This window comes from Guyanagaster necrorhizus, assembly GCF_019112545.1.
Source record: "Guyanagaster necrorhizus MCA 3950 unplaced genomic scaffold BT62scaffold_15, whole genome shotgun sequence".
In the NCBI taxonomy this organism is placed as follows: Eukaryota; Fungi; Basidiomycota; class Agaricomycetes; order Agaricales; family Physalacriaceae; genus Guyanagaster; species Guyanagaster necrorhizus.
This window is the reverse complement of record NW_025064894.1, coordinates 1,273,634-1,294,499: the sequence shown is the minus strand read 5'-3', so window position 1 is coordinate 1,294,499 and position 20,866 is coordinate 1,273,634. Positions and strand designations below refer to the sequence as shown.

Here is a 20,866-nt window from a genome sequence, read left to right as displayed (position 1 = left end):
GATGTCATTCAGATTGATAGTGCTGTGTATATAGCCTCCTGGAGTTGAACTAATGGTGTGTTCAGCATTGGCCAAAGTTCATACTTGGACCAGTACAGTGGTAATGTCAGTATGGCTGGATATTCGGAGTAAGTCTGGTTATAAATATAAATGGCTGTCCAGTAAGAGGCCTAATCATTGTTTATACTATCTAAATACATTTCATATCAATGTACAATCTGATTTCCAGTCTACACCCAGCTGATCCACAAGGAATGCATAATCTTGTGCAACCATCTATGTCTGCTTTGATGTGTACCATGACAGTGATAGAGATAGGACTTATATAGTGTGATCATATGAAATACTATCCTTGAACTATCATTTTCCATATGTATATCTCTTACCACTGGCCTTCTAAGGCCTTGAAATTTTGTAATGTCCAGATATTAACAAGCTTGTCATTATCAAATGATTTTCAGAAAGTGGTCAAGCCATATATTTCTAACATCAGCTGAACTCAATCCACAACAGAAAACAGTTCTGTCTAATAACTCTGTTACTGAGTTCATTTTATCTGTCTATGACTGTTAATCATTATACTTTCTTTGCATCTGACTGCCTGAAAAACATATCTGATTCAGATAAGGATTTTGATGTTGAGGTTCAAAGTTCTTCCAATCTGAGACTGGTCAGCTAAGAATGTGAATTTTTCCATCTTAGCTAATTCTTACATATGGTCACTGATGGAATCAGCTTTCTTGGATTCCACATTGCTGTGATCAATCTGAAAGTGTGAGGAAATGGTAAAATCATGGTTTTCAATCTTCTTCAGCCTTTCTGAAGCCAGACAGTGGAAGGAGTGGAATATTTCACTGTTAGAGCCCAGAATAACTGTAGACATAACTGACAAGATATAATTAACTGACATTTTGAAGCAGATGCATATTTTCTCTATGTAGATCTGGAATTAACTGTGGAGGTGAACCCTTACTAGTTCAAACCAAATATAGTCTATCATACAACTTCTTTAATTCATGGACTACCTTCTTATGTGTGCTTTTGCATAAACAAGGAGGGAAACTTCTTTGGTTGTATCTGCCTGTCAGGCTGCAGATATCAGGAAACTTGTGTACACATCCTTGACTGGCATTCTTTGAACAGGTATGGATTTGGCCAAAGTGAAAGATGACAATGTTTCTATACTTTCTCAAGATTATAATGCATATCATCATACCAAGGCTTTTGCTGAATGAATTGTACTCAATGTGGATGGGATGGTTGGTATGATGGTGTGGTGGTCATAGTTTGTAGGGCATGCAGGATGATCAGATAGATGTCAGTTGGCTTTCCATGTGACAAGCAGCTCATTTGGCATGTAGTGAAGCTGCTTGAGGACAGTCAGGATAATATACAATTCAGAGATACTACAAATCTCATGGATTACCTCTATGTGGGTAACACTGTCCATGCTCACATTCTGGCTGCTGATCATTTACTTGCAAGTCCGAAGAGTGTTGCTGATCAAGTATTTTTCATCACCAATGGACAAAAAATCGATGGATAGATTGCTTCGAATTCGCATTTTATACATGGGATCTATACAAAATATCTTAAACATGTTGAACGCAATACTTATGATGGATTTCGTACCCTTTGGATGAAGCAATTGTAAAATGGTGCGATTCGCCGGACTAATGATATGAATTGAGGGTAGCAGTACAAAAGATGAAATAATTACTTACAGAATTCTGTTGCTTGAAGGAAGGCGATGGGAGCGTAGGTAAGAGAAAGCATCAGCGGATTTAGATCGTAGATGTGTCCATTTAGGGGCGGGTAGACATAGAGCACACGTTTCCACAGCTAGATAAAACAGCCAATCCATTCCACCTAGCATCGTCTAAGTGGCATTCCAGCGACTCAACAAAAACTGCGGACGGTCTCGTTGGAGAAAACATTTTTTGACCTGTGGAGCGACGCTGCAGATTTCTGTGGGATAAAAATTGGCGTTCCATGAAATCTGAGCTCATGATGGGTTAGCATGACATCCAGAAAAAAAGACAGAAAAACGTATCTGCTAGATTGCCACACGCACGTTGTGTTCTGATACTCCGGGCTGCCACCGCTGCTTGCAATTCTCTTCCAAGGAAGTTGCCACTACTTTAACAAGAGAACCGGTGTCGATATCCCCAGTCAATGACTCGATATTTCATGTTCGAGCTGGATGAGAGTCATAAATTTTCCTTTGTATCATAAAAAGGCTCTCTAACCTCCGGTACGAGAGCCTACTATCCACGTGGTCGTCATAAATGAGGAAGCGTGACTGTCACCAGGGCGTGGCGTTTCCGGTCCGGTATTCCCGAAACAAATGGTCTCTTGCATAGTACTGATCCATCTCAGAACTGATCCATCTCAGAGCTTGGTGCAACTCAAGACCTGAATTGGGGGATGAATGACATGCCGAATATCCATGGACGTGTGTTGCTAAAGTTGCTCAGATCCTCCATCACTTCTACAAGGCGTTGCGTCCCAGCCCGATGCGTTTATACAAGGACGACCCATTCTATTGACGAGCAATGAGGAAAGCGGAAGTGTCTCCAAGGCACACAGAGCCACATCTTACAAGTCATCAATTTCCTTCGAAAATAGATGCGTGCTTGATATTCACGATCCACTAGCACGATTCTCCCAGAACATTATTGACATATTCTCAGGTCACCTACTGACTGACCTGTGGAGTTTCGTATGCAGTCAAGGTATCGACCTTTTGACCGGGCACGAGTCTGATGTATTTCATTCCAGTATTGGGGAAACGCTGGAGTTCATGAACCGAAATCTTGGCCTCCTTCATTTTCCCTAAACTGTCTTGGTCTGCAGCCTTAGCTACAAGCATTTTCATCGACTTCGCCATGGACCAGAACCACGGTAAACGTATGATGGAGATGGAGACTACATGTGCCTGTAATAAGTGAGCTTTCGGTGCTCATACCGCATGTGAAGGTGTCAGTTAAACATCGGGGCAATGTCAGAAGACACCTACCGTTAAAATCGTGTCATTGGTTGCGTCTCCATCAGATAACCGATCTTTTTTCAAGCATGGGTGCCTTACTGGGAACTGCGCCACGATAACCTAGGCCCAGGCAAGCAGAAGTTTCTGCCATCATGTGATAATCCGATAGATGCTGATGGCTAACCTTTACCACAAATGGATTTTTTTCATTTTCACTTCGTTCTTTCGGACCGTAAGCGATCTGCCCATTCTATCGGTTCACCTGTTAAACGAACAGGAATCGTTTATGCAGATGGTAGGTGATGTTCCTATATACTGGATGCGTAGTAAGAATACACGACTTTCCGAATTAGACTAAAGCGTGAAACTAGCTTTCTTTTTCTTTCGCTGAATATATGGAGGGTCTTCTCTCTTTCCTGAAATGTTAACGTATTGGCTCTGCAGATGAGATCGATCAACAACTACTTTAAGCCTTGACTTTGGCAGAGGGCGCGCACTTTGAATTACGGATGGCGGTGGCGAATAAACCAACGTCATAGATGTCTTTATGACGCGTTTCGATCATCATACGCAGATCCCCCGCCCCCGAATATGGGCTCCCGACCGGTATAAAAGTGCGTGTCCTTCAATCGATCTCTTCATCTTCCCTTTCCCTCCTTCCCCCACTACCTCCCTCATGAACGATTGGTATTGATAGCGCGGTGAATCATTCTGAGGATGCGCCAAGGCATTCCCGGATCAGCTTTGCTATTGCTCGATGGGACCTTCCAGTTTGGAGACGATCCTCGCAACCACTACGGCTCAGTAATACTCACAGGATGATAGAAGACGCGGTACTGTCCACCGTAACTCCGGCTTCGGGTCAGAGATATCTCTGTCGACAAAGTTCGGTACTTTATGTGGCTGCCCCATGTCTGCGTCTGTGCCTTCTATTGGGGAGAGAAGCCGCTCGGTTATCTCTGGATGAACATTGTTCCGGGACGGCATAGCATTGTCAAAGAAGCGGCATCGCTTTGTGGGTTCTCGGGTTTACTCTGGTCGAATTCGAAGCTGCGGTGTCGATCCCCATGCTTCTTCCCGTTGGGGTTATGTATAGTTCGTGTGATTCTAATTCATGGTGCGCGTCCATGTGCAGATTAATCTGTCCAGCGTTGTATAGTTCCTTCGCACTTGACTTCATTCTGGGCATAGGCAACTTTGGTGACACGGTGCGATGCATAGGTGCTGATCATGGATTTGGATCGTGTATCCCCGATGAACGGGTTCGGGTTCATTACCGCAACGTATTGGTAATTAGGAGGTGTTTCGAAGTATGTAAATCCGGGTTTGTGGCCTGATTTAATTTCGATGGCCTTGGACGGAGAAGAGTTGAGAAGAATACTCCAAATCGCCTGACTGTGACTGACTGATCATTTACTGCCATCAGGCTTTTCGGTTGCCTTGTAGAGAAAATGTGTCACGGGGTGGTTGGTAAGAGTGATCCGCGATGGAAGAGAATGAATAAGAGGTCATGGGATCATGTGTGGGTCCTCATGTTACAAAGACGATGTTTTTCTGACGTGCATATGCAGGTTTCGATTGCCGCGCAAAGGCATAGAGAGATGCTCCGAAATGGGAATTTGCCTGGACACCCGACTGCCGATGACAGTGATGCTTAGATTAGTCTGCCGCCTTCCCGGCACCGTGTTCCTGAACTGTGTTCCGTGGTTGATGGTGTGATCGTTGGTGGTGTGATATTTTGTCAGGATCATTGTCATTCATCCCACTCTGATAGGACGTGTGCAGTCGGACTTGGCAAGTGTCAGCTGATGCGATTAGACATTGATGCGTGCTCACCTTGATAGGTACGAAATTGGACGACGCATCATATGGAAAAACGAATGTTCAATCTTTTTCGTGATTGAAACTTTCGATTTCATGAAGTCATGCCCCTGATATTGGCGTCGGATGCCGGACCGTAACGATATTGTCCAGCCGAAAGCACAAACGCTCCTCCGACCCCTGTCTCGTTTCTCCCTTTTTCCCTTCCTTCCAACCGGAAGTCCGACAGACGGCGTCCCGCCCAACCTAGGCGGGGACGGAGAGCACTCGTGATAGGTCGGTGCCTGCGGCGCCTCCACCATCATTGGCAGGAAAAAACTTTGATGGGTCTCATGGTGCATTCTTGATTTGACAACAAAAATGCAAACAGGAAGAGCCAAGATGATAAGTGGGCGTGTGATGCGGGGAAGCCGTGTGGGGTTGGATTTCAATTTGATTTATTCGCCCCCGCATCCGAAAAGGGGTTGCCGCGTGATGGCCGCAATGTCAATGAGTATAAATAGTCCGACTGGGGACGTGGGCGCCCATCCTTCCCTTTTCCCTTTTTCTCCCATGTCTGAATCTATTCCCATCCATCCCGTTGCACCGCGTCTCGCAAATGGCCACAAACTACCCCATGTTGGTCCCCATGTCGAGGCATACAGAGCCGCCCACAAAGAGACCATAGGCCACGAGAGTGATAGTTGGTGGGCTAAGGTATGTTTCGCGCTGTTGCTGGGGGAATTTCCCACTGACGCGCCGTACAGATGGCTCGCCAAACTTTGCATTGGGACCGCCCTTTCCATACCGTTCGCGCTGGAGGCTTCGAGACTGGCGACATCGTTTGGTTCCCCGAGGGCGGGCTGAATGCTTCCTACAACTGTGTCGACCGCTGGGCGTTCAAGCACCCGGACAAGGTATGATGACTTTGTTCTTATCTCTGTCTTTATTTACGAGTATTCCCAGACGGCTATCATTTACGAAGCCGACGAGCCAGGTGAGGGACGTAATGTCTCGTATTCCGAGCTCCTCCGCGAAGTCTGTTCGGTCGCAAACGTTCTCAAATCGTTCGGCGTCAAGAAGGGCGACACTGTATCCATCTACCTTCCTATGACCTGGCATGCTATCGCTGCCTTCCTCGCTTGCGCCCGTATCGGCGCCGTTCACTCTGTCATCTTTGCTGGTTTCTCCTCCGAGTCTCTTCGCGACCGTGTGCAGGACTGCCGTTCGCGTGTCCTGATTACTAGTGACGAGGGAAAGCGTGGAGGAAAGACCATTGCTACCAAAGCCATCGTCGACGCCGCCTTGAAGGAGTGCCCCGATGTCGAGCACGTCTTGGTTCTCAGGAGGACCGGTAACGACGTTCAGCTCACTCCAGGTCGCGACAAGTGGTGGCACGAGGAGATTGCCCGGGTTCCCAACTACTGCCCTCCTGAAGTCATGTCGAGCGAAGATCCGTTGTTCATTCTCTATGTCCGTGTCTTTCGTGTCACATCTCTCGTTGCCTAACATTTCTTTTACAGACTTCAGGCTCAACTGGTAAGCCCAAGGGTGTCGTTCACACTACCGGTGGATACCTCCTGTGCGCAGCAATGACCGTCAAATACGTCTTCGACGTTCACCCCGACGACAAGTTCGCCTGCATGGCTGACATTGGCTGGATCACTGGACATACGTGAGTCCGTTCCCCTATGCCCATCTGTCTTTCCGACCCACATCAAAGCTCCGTCCCCAACTTTTTTTTGTAATTTCACATCTGCATTTGGATACTGATCCGTTCGACTTCTTCAGGTACATCACCTATGGTCCCCTTCTAAATGGAGTCTCGACCACCGTCTTCGAAAGTACGCCTGTTTACCCGACGCCATCAAGATATTGGGTTCGTCTTATCTTTGACCCGTCGGTGCCGCCTCAGTACTAACTACTTCCCCCAGCAAACCGTTGAAAAGCATGGACTGACGCAATTCTATTCCGCTCCTACCGCTATCCGACTTCTCCGCAGATTAGGTGCCCACCACGTGGAAGGGCATGATTTGTCGACCTTGAGAGTATTGGGTTCTGTTGGGGAGCCGATTAACCCGGAGGCATGGAATTGGTATAACGAGGAGGTCGGCAAGAGACAGGTACGATCTCTACGTCACCATTCGTTCATCCTGCTCACGATTGAGTAGTGCGCCATCGTCGACACCTTCTGGCAAACTGAGACAGGCAGTATTGTCGTAACGCCATTCCCTGGCGCCATCGAGACTAAGCCCGGTAGCGCTACTGTTCCCTTCTTTGGTATTGACCCTGTCATTCTTGATCCTGTCAGCGGAAAGGTTCGTCGTCCAGTCAACCTGCTTAGCGTCTCGTACTGACAATATGTTCAGGAGCTCGAAGGCAACGATGTCGAGGGCGTTCTGGCTCTCGCGACTCCATGGCCATCAATCGCTCGTACTATCTACGGCGACCACAAGCGCTATCTCGAGACGTATATGAAACCTTATCCTGGCTTGTTCTATACTGGAGATGGAGCTGCTCGTGATGAGCATGGTTATATTTGGATTAAGGGCCGTATTGATGGTGTGTTTCGTTCATTCTATCACTGGCCTCGCTCATTACTCTAATAGATGTTATTAATGTTTCTGGCCATCGTCTCTCAACGGCTGAGATCGAGAGCGCCCTTATCATGCACAAGGGTGTCGCTGAGACTGCCGTCATCGGTACCGCCGACGAGCTCACTGGCCAGGCTGTGTACGCCTTCGTCACCCTGAAGCCCGAATTCGCCTATGACCCCTCAAACGAGCCTGCCTTCACCAAGGAGCTAGTCCTCCAGGTCAGGAAAGTGATTGGACCCTTTGCAGCGCCGAAGAAGATCTATATTGTCAGGTGTGTAACCGTTCCCTCGACCCTATCGTTCTCTCTCACACTGATTCCTATCGGCCTGCAGTGACCTACCCAAAACTCGCAGTGGGAAGATCATGCGCCGTATCATGCGGAAGATTGTGGCGGGCGAGGGTGATCAGCTGGGTGATCTGAGTACGGTGGCCGAGCCTGGTGTAGTGGATATCATTAAGAAGAAGGTTGCGGAGTCTGCTTGAGTTTGACATGGTTGGGACCTAGGGCAAGGAAGGAACGTTTTTTATATGATTTTTGTTTGTATAATCAGACTGTACACTATGCTTTAAAATTTATTATTCCCTACAATACCCCGGGGGTTAACGTTCTGATAAGAGACGTAGGGTGCTAATATAACGCCTACCAGGTTAGGAGTACGGAGCATGTGGTGCCGGACGACTTGTATCAAGAGTATATTGCCTCCGTACAAGGGTACTGAATCATGGAAAATGAAGAACAGACCGAGTGGCGACGAGCCCGGATAACTAACCGAGATTGTATATGACAAATCCGAGCGAGATGATCCTGGGCGTGCCTAGACGAGATTTGGCTGACGGGTTTCCTTATAAGTTTGAATGAGTGATTTAAAACCGAGTGGTGGGAAGAGCTTCTTTGCCTGGATTAGTGAATCTTTGATGTTACCGTATTTGACTCGGGAATGTATTAGGTGATCAGGAGCTAGGGAACAGATAACTAACTAAGTCTGTTTTTATTTGAGGAGCACACGTAGACTTCAAGTACTTCTCCTACGCAGGCATGTCTTCGTTGTCTCCGTAGGCGCTTTTTAAACAGCATGCCCGTCGGTCCTATTCTCATCTCAAGGCCATCCACGAGCTTTTGATCCTCCCCATGACCAGTCGCGGTAGGCTTCTCGTATGGACCCACTTATCATCTCCAACTCTGAGGGTAGTTAGGTAGTTAGCTAAGCTAGTCTAAGTATATTTAAAGTCCCTAGTAAGCCCCTTGTCGTCTTTGCCACAGATGTAACCTAGCTATCCCACTCACTTCGGTTGAGCACCGCCCAATGAATCTATCACGAACATCCAATCATTTCGCACTTGGACGGTTATCTAGTTGCGAATCCAGACGTGTTATACGTCATTCAAGTCGTTCTCAAGGTGAAAGGACCGCACATTTAAAGTTAAAACGAAGCTACGGTACAGGATATATCTGTTCTGCATGCTGAAAACCGAACTTAAGCTGCCCAGCAGGCAGAGATTATTTCAATACTACATCATCATGTAATTTTCAGTGAAAAGTTCCCCCAAGGTCCGACACTAAGACTCCCCTTGGCCCTTGGGAAATTCAACTTCTTTATTTCATCTTGGCTAGGGCAGAGCTTAGATTTATTTCCTACGACTATCCGTGCCAGCGCATCATATCAAAGGAAAAGCAACGACAAAACTGCTTAACAGCACGCCCTTCGCTCGGTCACTGCCGAGTCCTTCCTTTCCGGGCCATCACCATCCGAATTTTTAGCACGAGCGCGTACTACCTAAAACACCGGGTTCAGAGGCTCTACGCTGAACAATCGGTCGTCACTTCGGAACTTGCACAGTCAAAGCCCATTTTCATCTGATGCAGCCTCTAACTTCGGATAATATGTCCCCCTTGCCGTATACACACCAGCGTGCATCCCTTTCTTCCTTCTCAGCGTATCCAGAGACGGCGATAACGGCGACAGGCAATGTTTTGTATTCAGATTCTCGTAACTCTGGAGATGATACACGACCAAAATCCTGGAACCGTCGTTCTGGAATGATCCATAAATCTTTGTCAGGACAATCTATAACCACTGGTTGCCTTGATTTTTCTGCCCGGAACTCTGGCATGATCTGTGCCAATGCTCGTGTCTTCCTCTCTTCTATATCTTGCTTAGATCCTGTGCTTTAGCACCGGAACAACGCTGCGGGCAAAGGAGTACTCCAAAAACAATGTTTATCTCTAATCCCATCGCAAAGTTGCGGATAAGTAAGTGCCTACATTTTTCTGGACCATTACCCTTGAATAAAGAGACGGGAAGTACAGAACGCCACAAAACCCAATTTAACTTTGCATAATGACCTCCGCGTCGGCATCTTCTTCAAGACAATGCCACGCAGAATGTCTCGATTGTTCATCACTTTCGGTCACGAGACCATGTCTCGTCTCTCAAAATCCCGGCTTGAATGTTTTCTCTTCGTCATATCCTCAATGTCTTCTGATGATTTTCTGTCGTGTCACGGGTATGTTCCCATACGACTCTCACCTTCCTTCCAGGAGCGGTCTCCCATTCGCGATGCTCCAAGAACCTGCCGGTCATTCGTACGTCTACCCGCTCTTCACACTCCCTCATAGACGCCTGACATTCTCTCCCAGCAGTGACGACGAATCCTCTCTGATCTCCCCAAACTCAGAAACCTCCCCGCCGAGCAGTGGCGGCAGTTTTGCATATCAGGACTATTTCTACCTCGCTTTCACGATCCTAGACGCATCGAGCAGGTGCCGGTCTACACGCCCTGTCGTTATTTTATCAACCTGACGCGTTCTTAGCACAGACTCTCTCGACCTTTCACACGTCTTCCAACGGTGTGGTGTGGAACCGGACGAGAAGAACACGTAGGTCGCGGCTTTCTTCTCGTTCACGATTATTAACGGGATGCGTGTCGCATTGCGCTAGGACTTATATGGTTCAAGACGTTCTACCTGCTACTTCGATGCGCACTGAGGTCAACGACCAGGTCTTCGATGGCAGGGTGGGCCGTGATGTGAATGGTTTCATGGCAGGTGGTAAATGCGGTGGCGCCGATATTGGGTATGTACCCATGATTCAGATTCACGCGTCTTCGCTCAAGTCCCTCCTTCAGCACGAATTCTTCTTTCATCGAAGGATCTACTGTGGACAAGTAAGGGATATATGGTTCTCCTGATAGGATCATTACTCACTAGATTAGCGTATTCTCGGTTTCATGGCCGACGAAATGAGAATGACGTGTATGGCTTTGGAACGCCTTCGTAAGGTCCCGACGTCCTTAGAGATCTGGTACCTCCTGCTTGGTGGGAAAACGGGTATGTTACTTTGATTCGCTTCCACATTCTGTTATTAACTTCCATTCAATAATGGACCTATGAACTCATCATCGACGGCGCTTTCACGTAAGGGAAAACTCTACCTCCAGAACGAAAACGATGGATACACGAGAGTATCTGGCTCCAACGTCCCCGTTCGCGAGAACCCTGCGCCTTCTGGGTTACTTGTTCTCCAACACATCCATTGACACCCGAAGTAGACACTCAAAGAAGACTCAGTACGTCTTCTTTCTTGCCTTTCTTCGACTTATTTGTTCATTTGCGATCAAAGGGAAAAGCCATACCAGCGAACTCCCCATGGTAAACAATCAATACTGTGCGTGATTTCCCGCCGTTTCTTCATTCTCTCGCTGACTGTTATTATGGTGGTAGGTCCCCGCCTCCAGGATTGGAGTCATTTTGTAAATTGTTATCGTTCTCAGCCAGTTTTCTGCTCACTCGAAACCAATCTAGCTACGGACAAGCGGGAATCTACGGCAATGCGACACGTGATCTCGGAGTAACCGGACCGTGCCAACGCTCTCACTGTACATGCCATTCTCACCGCCTTATGCACCGTTACAGAGGATGGAAATAAATACATCCATCTATGACAAATCTCATATCAGCCGTCCTCTTCCCATTTAATGACATCATCCATAGATACCTCCTCAGACAAAAGCTCTTCCCCACCACGCATAAATTCCACATCAAATCCAACAGTCTTCGGTCCCCCAAGATGAGTCAAACGATTCGGAGTATCGACTTGAATCAGTATCTCGACTCCGACATACTGAGCATCAGCCGCTCCAGGCCAGATTCACAGTGTGCATGCGCTATTGAGTAAATCGAATTGTCTGCGAAGAGAGTCTTCACGGGGACATGCGAGTGAGAGAATTCGTCCGCCAGTACAGAGCCAGCGAGTCTGGAGTACCGGGCCCAAGTGGACTTCAGTTACTGATAACAGTCAGTTTATAGATGAATACTGTGACTTTCAGATGGAGTAATGCATCAACGAAACTTCTCCAACTCTTCAGGACCAATTTCAGAAAGGCAATGAACGAAAACGAAGAACTAGTGGTCCCGATTAAAGTTGCACTGCATCGGGCTGGCTACATGGCTGGATACGCCCAACATCAAGGAAAGCGACGTAGGCCCTGCATCACACCGTTGTACTAGAAATCTAGATGATAAAGCACAAATAAATCAGAGCACGCATCTTGTACAGGTATCTATCAGTGTGCCTGTAACTATCCAATTTCGGTATCCGTACTAAAATACAATATCAAAGGCGATATGCACCGGTTATCATATGCATACTCCAATTATGTTTATAGCGGTATCATAAGCCTCCATCCGATATATCTAGGAAACAAGATATGAATATGGTAAACACGAAAATTCTGTGAGACACGTACCGCTCCTATCTCCCTCCATAAGTGTCCTCTCCAGAGCACGACACTTCGTCGGATGTCTAGCGACCGTCTCCGGGCGAGAAGACGCCGCACAGCAGTACGGACATCTGAACCTGTTCTCATTATGATAACTCAAATTAAAGTGCCTCTTCAGTGCACCGGACTTGACGAAAAGCGATGTAGGTCTTCGGGGTTTCGCGTCGCAGGACGAAAGGTAAATGAACGGATCTTTACCTTCTCCAGGAGAAGAATGGGCATCTTTGGCGTGGCGAGGGGTGAAGGTCGTTTTGGGAACCAGGAGGACAGAGAAGACAAACGGAATTGATTGTGATGTCATCAAGGACCTCAGCGTAGAAGTAATCCTCGGGATTCCTTGCGAATTTCTAGTACTTGTTGCAGAGGGCTTCTTTGAATGGAAAATTGAGCAACTCAATAAATGTCTTGGAGGGGGAGTCACGAGGTTTGTTATTTCGGGGAAAGTAGGCTTTCTGTTGATTCTTCATGTCGTATGGAGAGGTACTTGATCTAGGTAACTATAAGTCTCCCGAATGATGAAGAAGTGTATGTACATACCGAAGAATGCTCCGTTTCTCCCGCCGTGCAGTTGAAGGGAGTGACTCATTTGAAGAACTATCTGGTGATCTACAAATTGTCAGGTTTTGGATGGGAAAACTGACTAAGAACGAACAGCATCTGGGATCTGGGTGGCGGTGATCCAGAGCTGTAGTTGATCCAGCCTCTTGCAACGGTCGGACTCGGCGAGAGAGTGGAAGGTGGAGTTGTTGAGGGCGAAGTGTTGGCGGATGAGGTAGACACAGGACTGATAAAGGAACCAAATGCGATGGAAGTAGGAGGGTATGTGAAATAATATACGCGTGAACAACTGAGAGCTCGAGATTTCGGACAGGCGCGTACATATCGCGTGGATCTGGAGAGTGTTGCGCATCATCTTTCCATATGCTTGGTTTTTTACCCCCTTTTTTGTGTTCATTTGCACACTCGTTCCCTTACTTTTTCGTGTATGGATTCGGGAAGGAAGAATTCCGCTTGGGGATGTGCTCTCTGAGGTCTCAGTCCAGACGTCGTTTCTCAAGTGTATGTTTATCTACCTGATCGCGTACTGGGTGGGATTTATGGTTAGAAGCAGCAAGAAAGATCGGAGGATCAGCTAATATGAGGTTCTCGAAGGAAGTAATGGACACAGTTACTGGCGGTCCTGTGAACTCCACGCCGTCTTCCCCCCTGATCTCCGGATATCCGCTGTGTAATGGCAGAGATCGTTCATTAGCTCAAGATTCGATTCCCTCTATCCATCCCGTGGGGGAGTCAGAATAGATCAATTCCTTTTTTCGATGTTTAACTTTCTCTTGACTTCTGAAAAAGCTCCTAAAATTCTCTGCATGCATGCGTTTCGGAGATGAGAAGAGAAACGCTCAATTAGGTGAGTCTTAGCTTCAAAGGAACCAGTTTGGCGACAATTTTGCTTCGTCAGTTCATTCTATGATTCGGGTATAACTATTTGGATGTAAAGTGAAATGGCTGGATGGGTTTGACTCCCTCCCTATCTCCAAAATGATGCCTGAGCGACCCGTTTTTCATGGTGATTACATTCTCTTCACGGTTTATCACAAATGGCCTTCATTGCTAATGGCATTTTGTCTTTTCTTCTAATGTTGCACATGAATCTAGCGTAGGAGTCCTGCTCGATACTAGTTTAGGGTTCAATTTTCGATTCCCTCTGCCCGTGTTGAATAAGGAGTGTATGAATTTCCATTTTTTTTTCACTTGGATCCTTGTCTCTCGTTCTTTCAAATGGGATTGTTCAAAATAATTGATGGGGTCATGGAGACAGAACAACCTTGGCGCCGGGTACAATGGTGGTTAATCAAAGGCGGATGCGTATATGGATTAAGGAAAGACCGCACCGAGATGTATTCTCTACAGTAATTATCTAATTTGTTCAGCCATCAGATCCTTCACACTGGGAATTTTGGAGGTGACAGATGACCTATGCTCATACATTTCATGTGGACCAAAGAGCACAGAGGTAAGCTGGAGTAGGAAGGAGCGGGGTATATATATGAAGTATATTGATAAAAGGACCCCGCTGTGATGGCAAGAGTAGTAGTCAGGAGGATACCACCTTGTCACGCCACTTTTTTTTGCTGACATTGGAGGTTGCCATTTTTGGTAAGTTTGTTGACGATTCGGAGCCAGCTCTGATATAGATTCTCCATCACTGCTCTCGAACTCTGAGGCTGCGAGCACGATTCTCCATGTTCCCTTCTTCCGTTTGCAGGCCTTGCTTTTTTGTCTAAACAAATTACACTATACTCTCTGACACACACACAGAGGCATGACTATCCAATGCGGAAACTTCGACCGTGGACAGGAAAGGAGCACATGGTGAAAGTAGAACCAAAGGAGGAGAAACTCGAAACTACAAATGACCTCCTTCATTCTCCCTTGCCTCCTCCTCCCTAAGGCTGGGAACACCCTGCAGAGTTGGACTACCTCGATGCCTCCACATTGTCCAAAGATGACATCATCCACCACCTCATCACCAACTCCTTCTCCATCCCTGCTCACATACCCCACTCTAAATGGATTACCATCATCACTGCAGCAGATGGCTCGATGATGATACTCCCCAACATGTACTGCATCCTGCTCATGTTCATTGGAGAGTTCATGTGGTCCTCCCTTTGGGTGGTCCTCATAGACAAGAAGGAGTGAGAAGAGGTCAAGGGTGGGGTGCTGCATGTGTCAAGGCTGTGTGAGGCATTGAAGAGGATCTGAGCATGCACAAGGTGAAAATGGATACAGCAGAGTGTTATCCACTGTCCACACTCACACCAACACACACACAAAACTCTTAGTTTGTGGAGGGATTATAATGCAATAAAAGTAGTATTCAACAAATATAATTGTCTTCTTCAATGAGATCACAGCACATGAACCACAATAGCATCCTTACAACAGTCTGAGGTCTCTCTAAGTCTCAAAGCTTTTCATTTTATCAAAACAAGAGGTGGCAACTGGTGTTGCTGGGCCTCAAGGCAAATGGTACTGCAGCTTGATACAATATGTTGAAACACTCCTTCAAAACTCTCAAATGGTCCCAAGCACAGCTCAGATCAACTCAAATCCCTAACACACCCAATACACAACTCAAAGCTTCATGCTCTAAGCAAAAACCAATCACAAACACATCTACAAGTGACCAAAAGCACAGATCTCTGTTCACAAGTTTCCAAACCAATTGTAGACCCACAGGATTCAAACCTATGTGATCCAGAGACACAAACACAATAAAACACTGTCTGGCAGACCAAAGGGTTTGAACCTCTGCCAATCTGTGGAAATAACACAAAAGTGCACACTAATCAAGCCAAAGGGTTTGAACCTCTGCCACCTGTAGTGCCACATGTCACAAATACCTCAAAAACTCAAGATGATGCCCTTCAGACACTGCTCTCTTATTCTCAGGTTAAAGCACAATCCAAAACCTCTTATCAAACTGGGCTTAAGTCCTTCGCAAGCTTTGATGCCTTGCTTAGTTCTCACAGCTCTCTCAAGGATATTCAATAATAAGTTTATTCTCTTGTCCAAAGTTACAAACACAAACCCAGAGCTAGAGTGCAAGGCTTTCTGTGCCCAATACACTGCAACTGTGGGGGTCGGAAACTTGATCTCTACTCATACAATACTGTATTTAAATACTCTACTATGATACTTACTAATACAATCCTACTATGGTATCTTCAAAGTGTGAGACTCCATGCTGGATCTCATGGTTATTATGCACATGCATATTGCAGTCACCACACTTATTCTCTTCCAGGTGAGGACTGTGCCCACTGTTCCTTCACTAGCTGACATCAGCTAGGTGGCCTCACCAGGTCTGCTTGCTTTCTTATTTCCCTGGTGACATCTTTGACAGTGGTAAACTGTTCCAGACCCCTGGGGTTATCTCTCATGCCAGGAGCCAGCCACAATGGCTATGTTCTGCTTCCCTGTGTCCAGCCAGTCATTCCATCTGACTCACCAAAGGTGCCATTTCTCAGTACAATGTGGAGTCCCTCACTATATTATGCATGCTAAGGCACTGGAAGTATGCATGCAAGGCTCAGGGTGGTATGCATGCTATTTATTCCTGGAGTCATATTCCTCTACTTATTACTTTGTTGTCATCATTCTATTTCTCTGTTCAATACCCATTTACTCAGATATGAGGGCCTCAGAGACTGCCCTCAAATCAATTGCAACATGTGAATGGCTATCTAGTAATACAAGAGAGAGGTGGATGGGGGACAAAAAACTCAATGACTTGTACAATAATGGTCCAGTAATACTGAATGAGGATTGGTTAAGTCTGGTGAAGCCAAGACTACTCGAGTGAGCCAATTGTGAGATAAATGAAGAGGCGGAGCCTCACCAGGCAACAGGAGTTACTAACAGGTGAAGGAGGAGGTGAAGCCTCAAAGCCTGGGATTGGTGGTCAGAAAAGATTGACAGTGAGAAAGCAGAGCTCATCTCACTTAGGGATGTGGGATGAAAGTAGGAATGAAGAAGAGACACCTGGCACCGATGTCTCTCATGAATCAGCATCAGCCAAGACTTGGCACTGAGACAGAGATGGCACTGGCAATCCCTCTTCATGGACAAGTGGAGCTCTGTATCTCTGTGTCGACAGAGATTGTGACAACCTTGAGAGTCACACAGAGGCCTGCAAAAATGCTCCCTACCCTTGGAATCTGCCTTTATGACAGCCTCTGCTGCTCCCTCTAACCTTTCTTTGGGTCTCAGTTCTCTGTTCTAAGGCATGTCTCATCAGTACATCAATGGCTGTGCATCTTTGATCAATGTGATCAGAATTGCTGATCATATTTCGATTGTAGTCTTTTTATTTTTAGCATGTCCTCTCATAATAGTATTGGTGCATTTAGGGACAAGTGCTGGGACCTCACATGCAGCCTAACCCCTCTGGTATTAGTCTGTTACTAGGCTATGCACTCTGCTCATTGTTACTTCAGTTTAGCATGATAGCTAGGTTTCTGTGTGCTCTAGTCCTATTTTCTGTTACATGCTTAGTGGATTGGAATGCAGTCCATGTATTCACAATTTTCACAATTTTACATGCCTGAACAAGGAGAGGGCATGTCAATGTGCAAACTTCAGCTGATGGATTTGAATGGTTGAAGTGCAGGATGGATCATAGCACCAGCCTTGGATTGGATTCTCAGATAAACTGGAGAGTTATGTTCGGATTGAACTTGCCCAAGTTTCTGCTCCAGTTTAGATGAGAATGGGTACAGAGGGATGCCCCTAAATGAGGGTTTAGCACTCTGTGGTACATGCTGGAGCATTATGCTATGGATCACAGCAACACAGTATCCACCCTTATCCTGCCAATGGACCTAGTGGTACCATATAAACCTCACGCGACATCAACGACATTACTACTCGATCTATATGGGATTATAAGGGAGATTTATCTTCGAGTCCGGCCACTGGAGACAATGTACACGCTGTCCTATTCTACCTCTGCTTTAGAAATTCATCAGTTTTCACGTTCTAAAGCAAGTTTTTTCCTCCCACCAAATTAAGCCGGGCCAGCAGCCGGTACACTGAAATCATGGCCCGAACTCGAACCTTTTCCCTCGGAGTAGGCTTCATTCTCGCATCTGATGCAACTACCATCAGTATCATCGACGTCTTCCTCAACATCTTCGCCATCTTCGATTTCTATAAACGTCACCGTCTTCGACCCATTCTCCTCCGCCTCCTCGGCAGATTTTTCCAATAACGCTAATATTTCCTTTAACATGTGCCATTTCTCGTCCGGTACAGATTGCTTTACGGGCTCCCACCCATCATCAGGACCGTAAAACGCATCGTCAGAATCGTACTCATCCATATCTCCTGCCGGAAACTCCAGTTCTTTAGAAACGGCAATCATCATCCTCTCTTCGATTCCCTTACACGAGTCGCGATGTCTCGTCCATGCATTAACGTCATAGTCTTCTTCGAAATTAATAACGCCAAGGCATCCAGAGCACCTCGCGCTCATTCGGAGGAGACTCGGCTTGAAGAGCCACTCCTCTTTAGCAAGGAAATTCTTGCGCCTGACAGCATCGCCTCCTTGCAGGTTTAAGAACCATTTATGTATACAGAGGACCGGCTGACGTATGTCCGATGTATCGTGGGTCAGGTAACGGAACGTTCGTGTTTGCGAAACTGTCGGTGGGATAAGAGACCCAGATGAAGACGTCGGTTTCCTGATCCCTGGTGATCTGTGCCACCGGTAAGTGAGGGGACCGAAGATATTCTCAGTTGTGCGATACCTTTTGCATTGAGAAATTATATCCTCCAATTCCTCTGTTTGCCAATGCCTGCCCGGATGGTTGGAAAAATTCGTGAAAATGCAGAGAATGGGACGGGGTAAGTAATTCAATGACAGCCACTGGTGACTGTAAGATTTCTGCATGGAGCGTCGCTGTCGCAATAATGTTTTCCAGAAAACTGATTCACGAGGCGAACTGATCTTCGCTGCAAACCCAACGAGATTTATAAAATGAAGAAGAGACCAAGGTTCAAGGCACCTGGCTGATGAGAGAAAAGAGATGAAATGCCGCAGTCGTCGCTGTATCCGTTCTACCCATTGTTCTCAATATAATATAACGGATGAACAATGAACGAACAATAGACCCCTATGGCCAGTCCGATATGGGGACAAAGGCGCAGATACACAGCCACCTTGGGCCGTGACACGTCTCTCTTGTTCCTGGTGTCAGCAGTTTACTTATGAAGGCGTCCCTTAGGCCTTTTGAAAGATATGATTCTTGATTGGAAACTGTAATTCTGTATTCATTAAATGACCAAGGCCTGACAGAGGATGTATACCCAGACATTGGACAACATGCTTGCTTTGAATAAAACCTGCGCTCAAGCAATGAGATCAGGGAATTAGAGGGAGAAATTATTTCGTCTATTGGACGTATTGACCGGCAAGCGAGGCAGGCGTGCCGCATAACGGAGCCACGCACCAATACCACGTTAGTCAATAAAAGTACATGGGTACGAAGTAAATGCTTCGTCAAAAATAACAACATCTAGCCCTTCATCTACGTACTTCCCTAACGTCCGCCGAACAACCTCAGAATAATATGGGTCTCCCCATCCGTACCAGGCATGCATTTCGAAGCGCCGTAAGCGCTCTGTATTCCACCGCGACTCTATCAAAGGCCCAAACGTTTCGTGAGTGAAGGATTGGCCCCCACATTTCGACGTCACATCAGTGATACACAACTCGATTGGATTCGGGACCAGGTCTCCGCCGTCCTTCCTCACTCGAAGGGAGATGAACGTATCGCATGCCGCCCAGTTCTCCACCGTGATGCTTAACTGTGCCAGATTGGAAGACATTGCTGAGATTGAGTATAGACAGAGGGGGAAATTCAATGATAGTGACCAAAGCGAAAATTGGGATGGTTCAATCATATTCATGCTGAAAATGTCAGAGGAAGAGTAGGGCTGAGCGCTGGAATGAGTTTTAAGCGTGAGATATTCAACATTGGGCAGACGAAGGCTATCTGTCATCTCCTGTATTGGTCCTGAGATAATATGTAGCCGGCAAATGTTGGGAAAGGTGAGTGTTATCGTCAGAGCTGTTTAGAGGAGAAGGATGTGTCGGTAAGGGCTCCCAAATTTTTGACCTCGTGAAGAAGGTTAAAAAGGTCTGTGGTATCAATTGCACTGCCAATAGAGATAAGCGTGCTGAAAGGCAGGTCGAGAGACGACAATGGTATCCCTGTCAATGATACAGCGCGAAGCTGTGGGGAATGAGCCAGAAGGTCTTTCGTCCCAAAATGCATGAATCCGGGATCCAAGGTGACATTTATTGTCCGTAACATAGGAACAGGGTTCAAACGATCGAAGATGTGATAGGAAAGGCGCGATATGTCGAATTCTACCACGGACTAACGAGAAGAGTGGGAAATTAGGAGATCTAGTATGGAGAATAGGAATGGAGAGATCGGGGAGGACTGATTGTGGTAAGATACCGAGATCGTGAGCGGGACGTGTGGAGCATGGATACAGACTGCGGACGTAGTTCTGCACCAGCCCGAATATCAATGAATATTCTAGACCACAGCGTTGAGACGGAGAGGTATACCGATCTCCACGAGTGGCAGATAATACCGAGGGTCCACGGGGAACAATTCGGGTCGATAGTATCAACGGGAAGGAGCTGGAAGATGTGTAGAAGCACATCGAGAGGGAGACGCCGTATTACAGCGAAAAGTGAATGATACATCCGCAGGTTATGATTAACCCTATTCCTGTGCTTTTGGAGACCCCTTATTGCGAGATCGAATGCTGTGACATGACTCTCCGATTTGTGAATGTCCTGTCTAATTCTTGCTAGGGCGATGTTGTCAAAGTCGAAGAGGGATCGTCCAGAGCGAAGGAGTCCGAGGATGGAATAAGTAGGAAGGTAATATGGATCTCCGTCGAAGGGTCTGGGAAGACGGTGGCTGGGGCAGGTGGTGAAGGGCATCATAGCCCTGACTTAAGGATGAGGGCTTCAAACCAGAGAAGCTAAAAGTGCGTATCAGTACACTGGAATGAATGAGATATAAATTCAACTCAGGTGGTCGACATGTAATAGAAAGTAGTAAAAAATGCCGACAGAATATTTGGACTCTTCAAGGTGCCTGTGAACCAGTAGGCG

At 46.6% G+C, this 20,866-nt stretch overlaps 8 protein-coding genes across 8 annotated transcripts; 4 read left to right on the top strand and 4 right to left on the bottom strand.

Moving 5' to 3' along the window:
• Window positions 1–1,318: 1,318 nt before the first annotated feature.
• Window positions 1,319–2,952, bottom strand: BT62DRAFT_1026561 (uncharacterized protein; the record flags this gene model as incomplete). The annotated part of the gene is made up of 5 exons (XM_043178298.1): window positions 2,711–2,952; window positions 2,075–2,179; window positions 1,725–1,842; window positions 1,479–1,578; window positions 1,319–1,406 (listed from the first exon to the last, which is right to left on the bottom strand). Exons 1-5 carry the CDS (start codon window positions 2,888–2,890, stop codon window positions 1,319–1,321), a joined length of 591 nt encoding a protein of 196 aa, XP_043038971.1. The 5' UTR covers window positions 2,891–2,952.
• Window positions 2,953–3,644: 692 nt separating this feature from the next.
• On the top strand, window positions 3,645–4,647 carry BT62DRAFT_994920 (uncharacterized protein; the record flags this gene model as incomplete). Its single annotated transcript, XM_043190494.1, has 5 exons — window positions 3,645–3,941; window positions 3,979–4,079; window positions 4,125–4,299; window positions 4,436–4,459; window positions 4,561–4,647. Exons 1-5 carry the CDS (start codon window positions 3,900–3,902, stop codon window positions 4,645–4,647), a joined length of 429 nt encoding a protein of 142 aa, XP_043038970.1. The 5' UTR covers window positions 3,645–3,899.
• A 705-nt stretch (window positions 4,648–5,352) lies between these two features.
• Window positions 5,353–8,006, top strand: BT62DRAFT_969983 (acetate--CoA ligase). Its single transcript, XM_043188963.1, has 10 exons — window positions 5,353–5,506; window positions 5,557–5,706; window positions 5,756–6,262; window positions 6,313–6,464; window positions 6,581–6,668; window positions 6,724–6,912; window positions 6,961–7,107; window positions 7,159–7,351; window positions 7,399–7,657; window positions 7,719–8,006. Exons 1-10 carry the CDS (start codon window positions 5,363–5,365, stop codon window positions 7,867–7,869), a joined length of 1,980 nt encoding a protein of 659 aa, XP_043038969.1. The 5' UTR covers window positions 5,353–5,362; the 3' UTR covers window positions 7,870–8,006.
• Window positions 8,007–9,457: 1,451 nt separating this feature from the next.
• On the top strand, window positions 9,458–10,924 carry BT62DRAFT_195690 (uncharacterized protein). Its single transcript, XM_043180013.1, has 8 exons — window positions 9,458–9,637; window positions 9,695–9,970; window positions 10,028–10,147; window positions 10,199–10,264; window positions 10,326–10,460; window positions 10,513–10,551; window positions 10,600–10,716; window positions 10,772–10,924. The coding sequence occupies exons 2-7, from the start codon at window positions 9,726–9,728 to the stop codon at window positions 10,628–10,630; spliced, it is 636 nt and encodes a 211-aa protein (XP_043038968.1). The 5' UTR covers window positions 9,458–9,637; window positions 9,695–9,725; the 3' UTR covers window positions 10,631–10,716; window positions 10,772–10,924.
• A 415-nt stretch (window positions 10,925–11,339) lies between these two features.
• BT62DRAFT_1007223 (uncharacterized protein) lies at window positions 11,340–13,046 on the bottom strand (the record flags this gene model as incomplete). Its single annotated transcript, XM_043177327.1, has 10 exons — window positions 11,340–11,479; window positions 11,509–11,662; window positions 12,035–12,079; window positions 12,133–12,242; window positions 12,294–12,387; window positions 12,447–12,501; window positions 12,559–12,654; window positions 12,703–12,771; window positions 12,818–12,949; window positions 13,003–13,046. 10 exons carry the CDS (start codon window positions 13,044–13,046, stop codon window positions 11,340–11,342), a joined length of 939 nt encoding a protein of 312 aa, XP_043038967.1.
• Window positions 13,047–16,415: 3,369 nt separating this feature from the next.
• BT62DRAFT_933283 (uncharacterized protein) lies at window positions 16,416–16,777 on the top strand. The gene has a single exon (XM_043186525.1). It carries the CDS (start codon window positions 16,548–16,550, stop codon window positions 16,758–16,760), a length of 213 nt encoding a protein of 70 aa, XP_043038966.1. The 5' UTR covers window positions 16,416–16,547; the 3' UTR covers window positions 16,761–16,777.
• A 957-nt stretch (window positions 16,778–17,734) lies between these two features.
• BT62DRAFT_994917 (uncharacterized protein) lies at window positions 17,735–19,750 on the bottom strand (the record flags this gene model as incomplete). Its single annotated transcript, XM_043190493.1, has 3 exons — window positions 19,265–19,750; window positions 18,477–18,524; window positions 17,735–18,425 (listed from the first exon to the last, which is right to left on the bottom strand). The coding sequence occupies exons 1-3, from the start codon at window positions 19,729–19,731 to the stop codon at window positions 17,735–17,737; spliced, it is 1,206 nt and encodes a 401-aa protein (XP_043038965.1). The 5' UTR covers window positions 19,732–19,750.
• A 126-nt stretch (window positions 19,751–19,876) lies between these two features.
• Window positions 19,877–20,785, bottom strand: BT62DRAFT_933282 (uncharacterized protein). Its single transcript, XM_043186524.1, has one exon. The coding sequence runs from the start codon at window positions 20,690–20,692 to the stop codon at window positions 20,141–20,143; it is 552 nt and encodes a 183-aa protein (XP_043038964.1). The 5' UTR covers window positions 20,693–20,785; the 3' UTR covers window positions 19,877–20,140.
• Window positions 20,786–20,866: the final 81 nt, after the last annotated feature.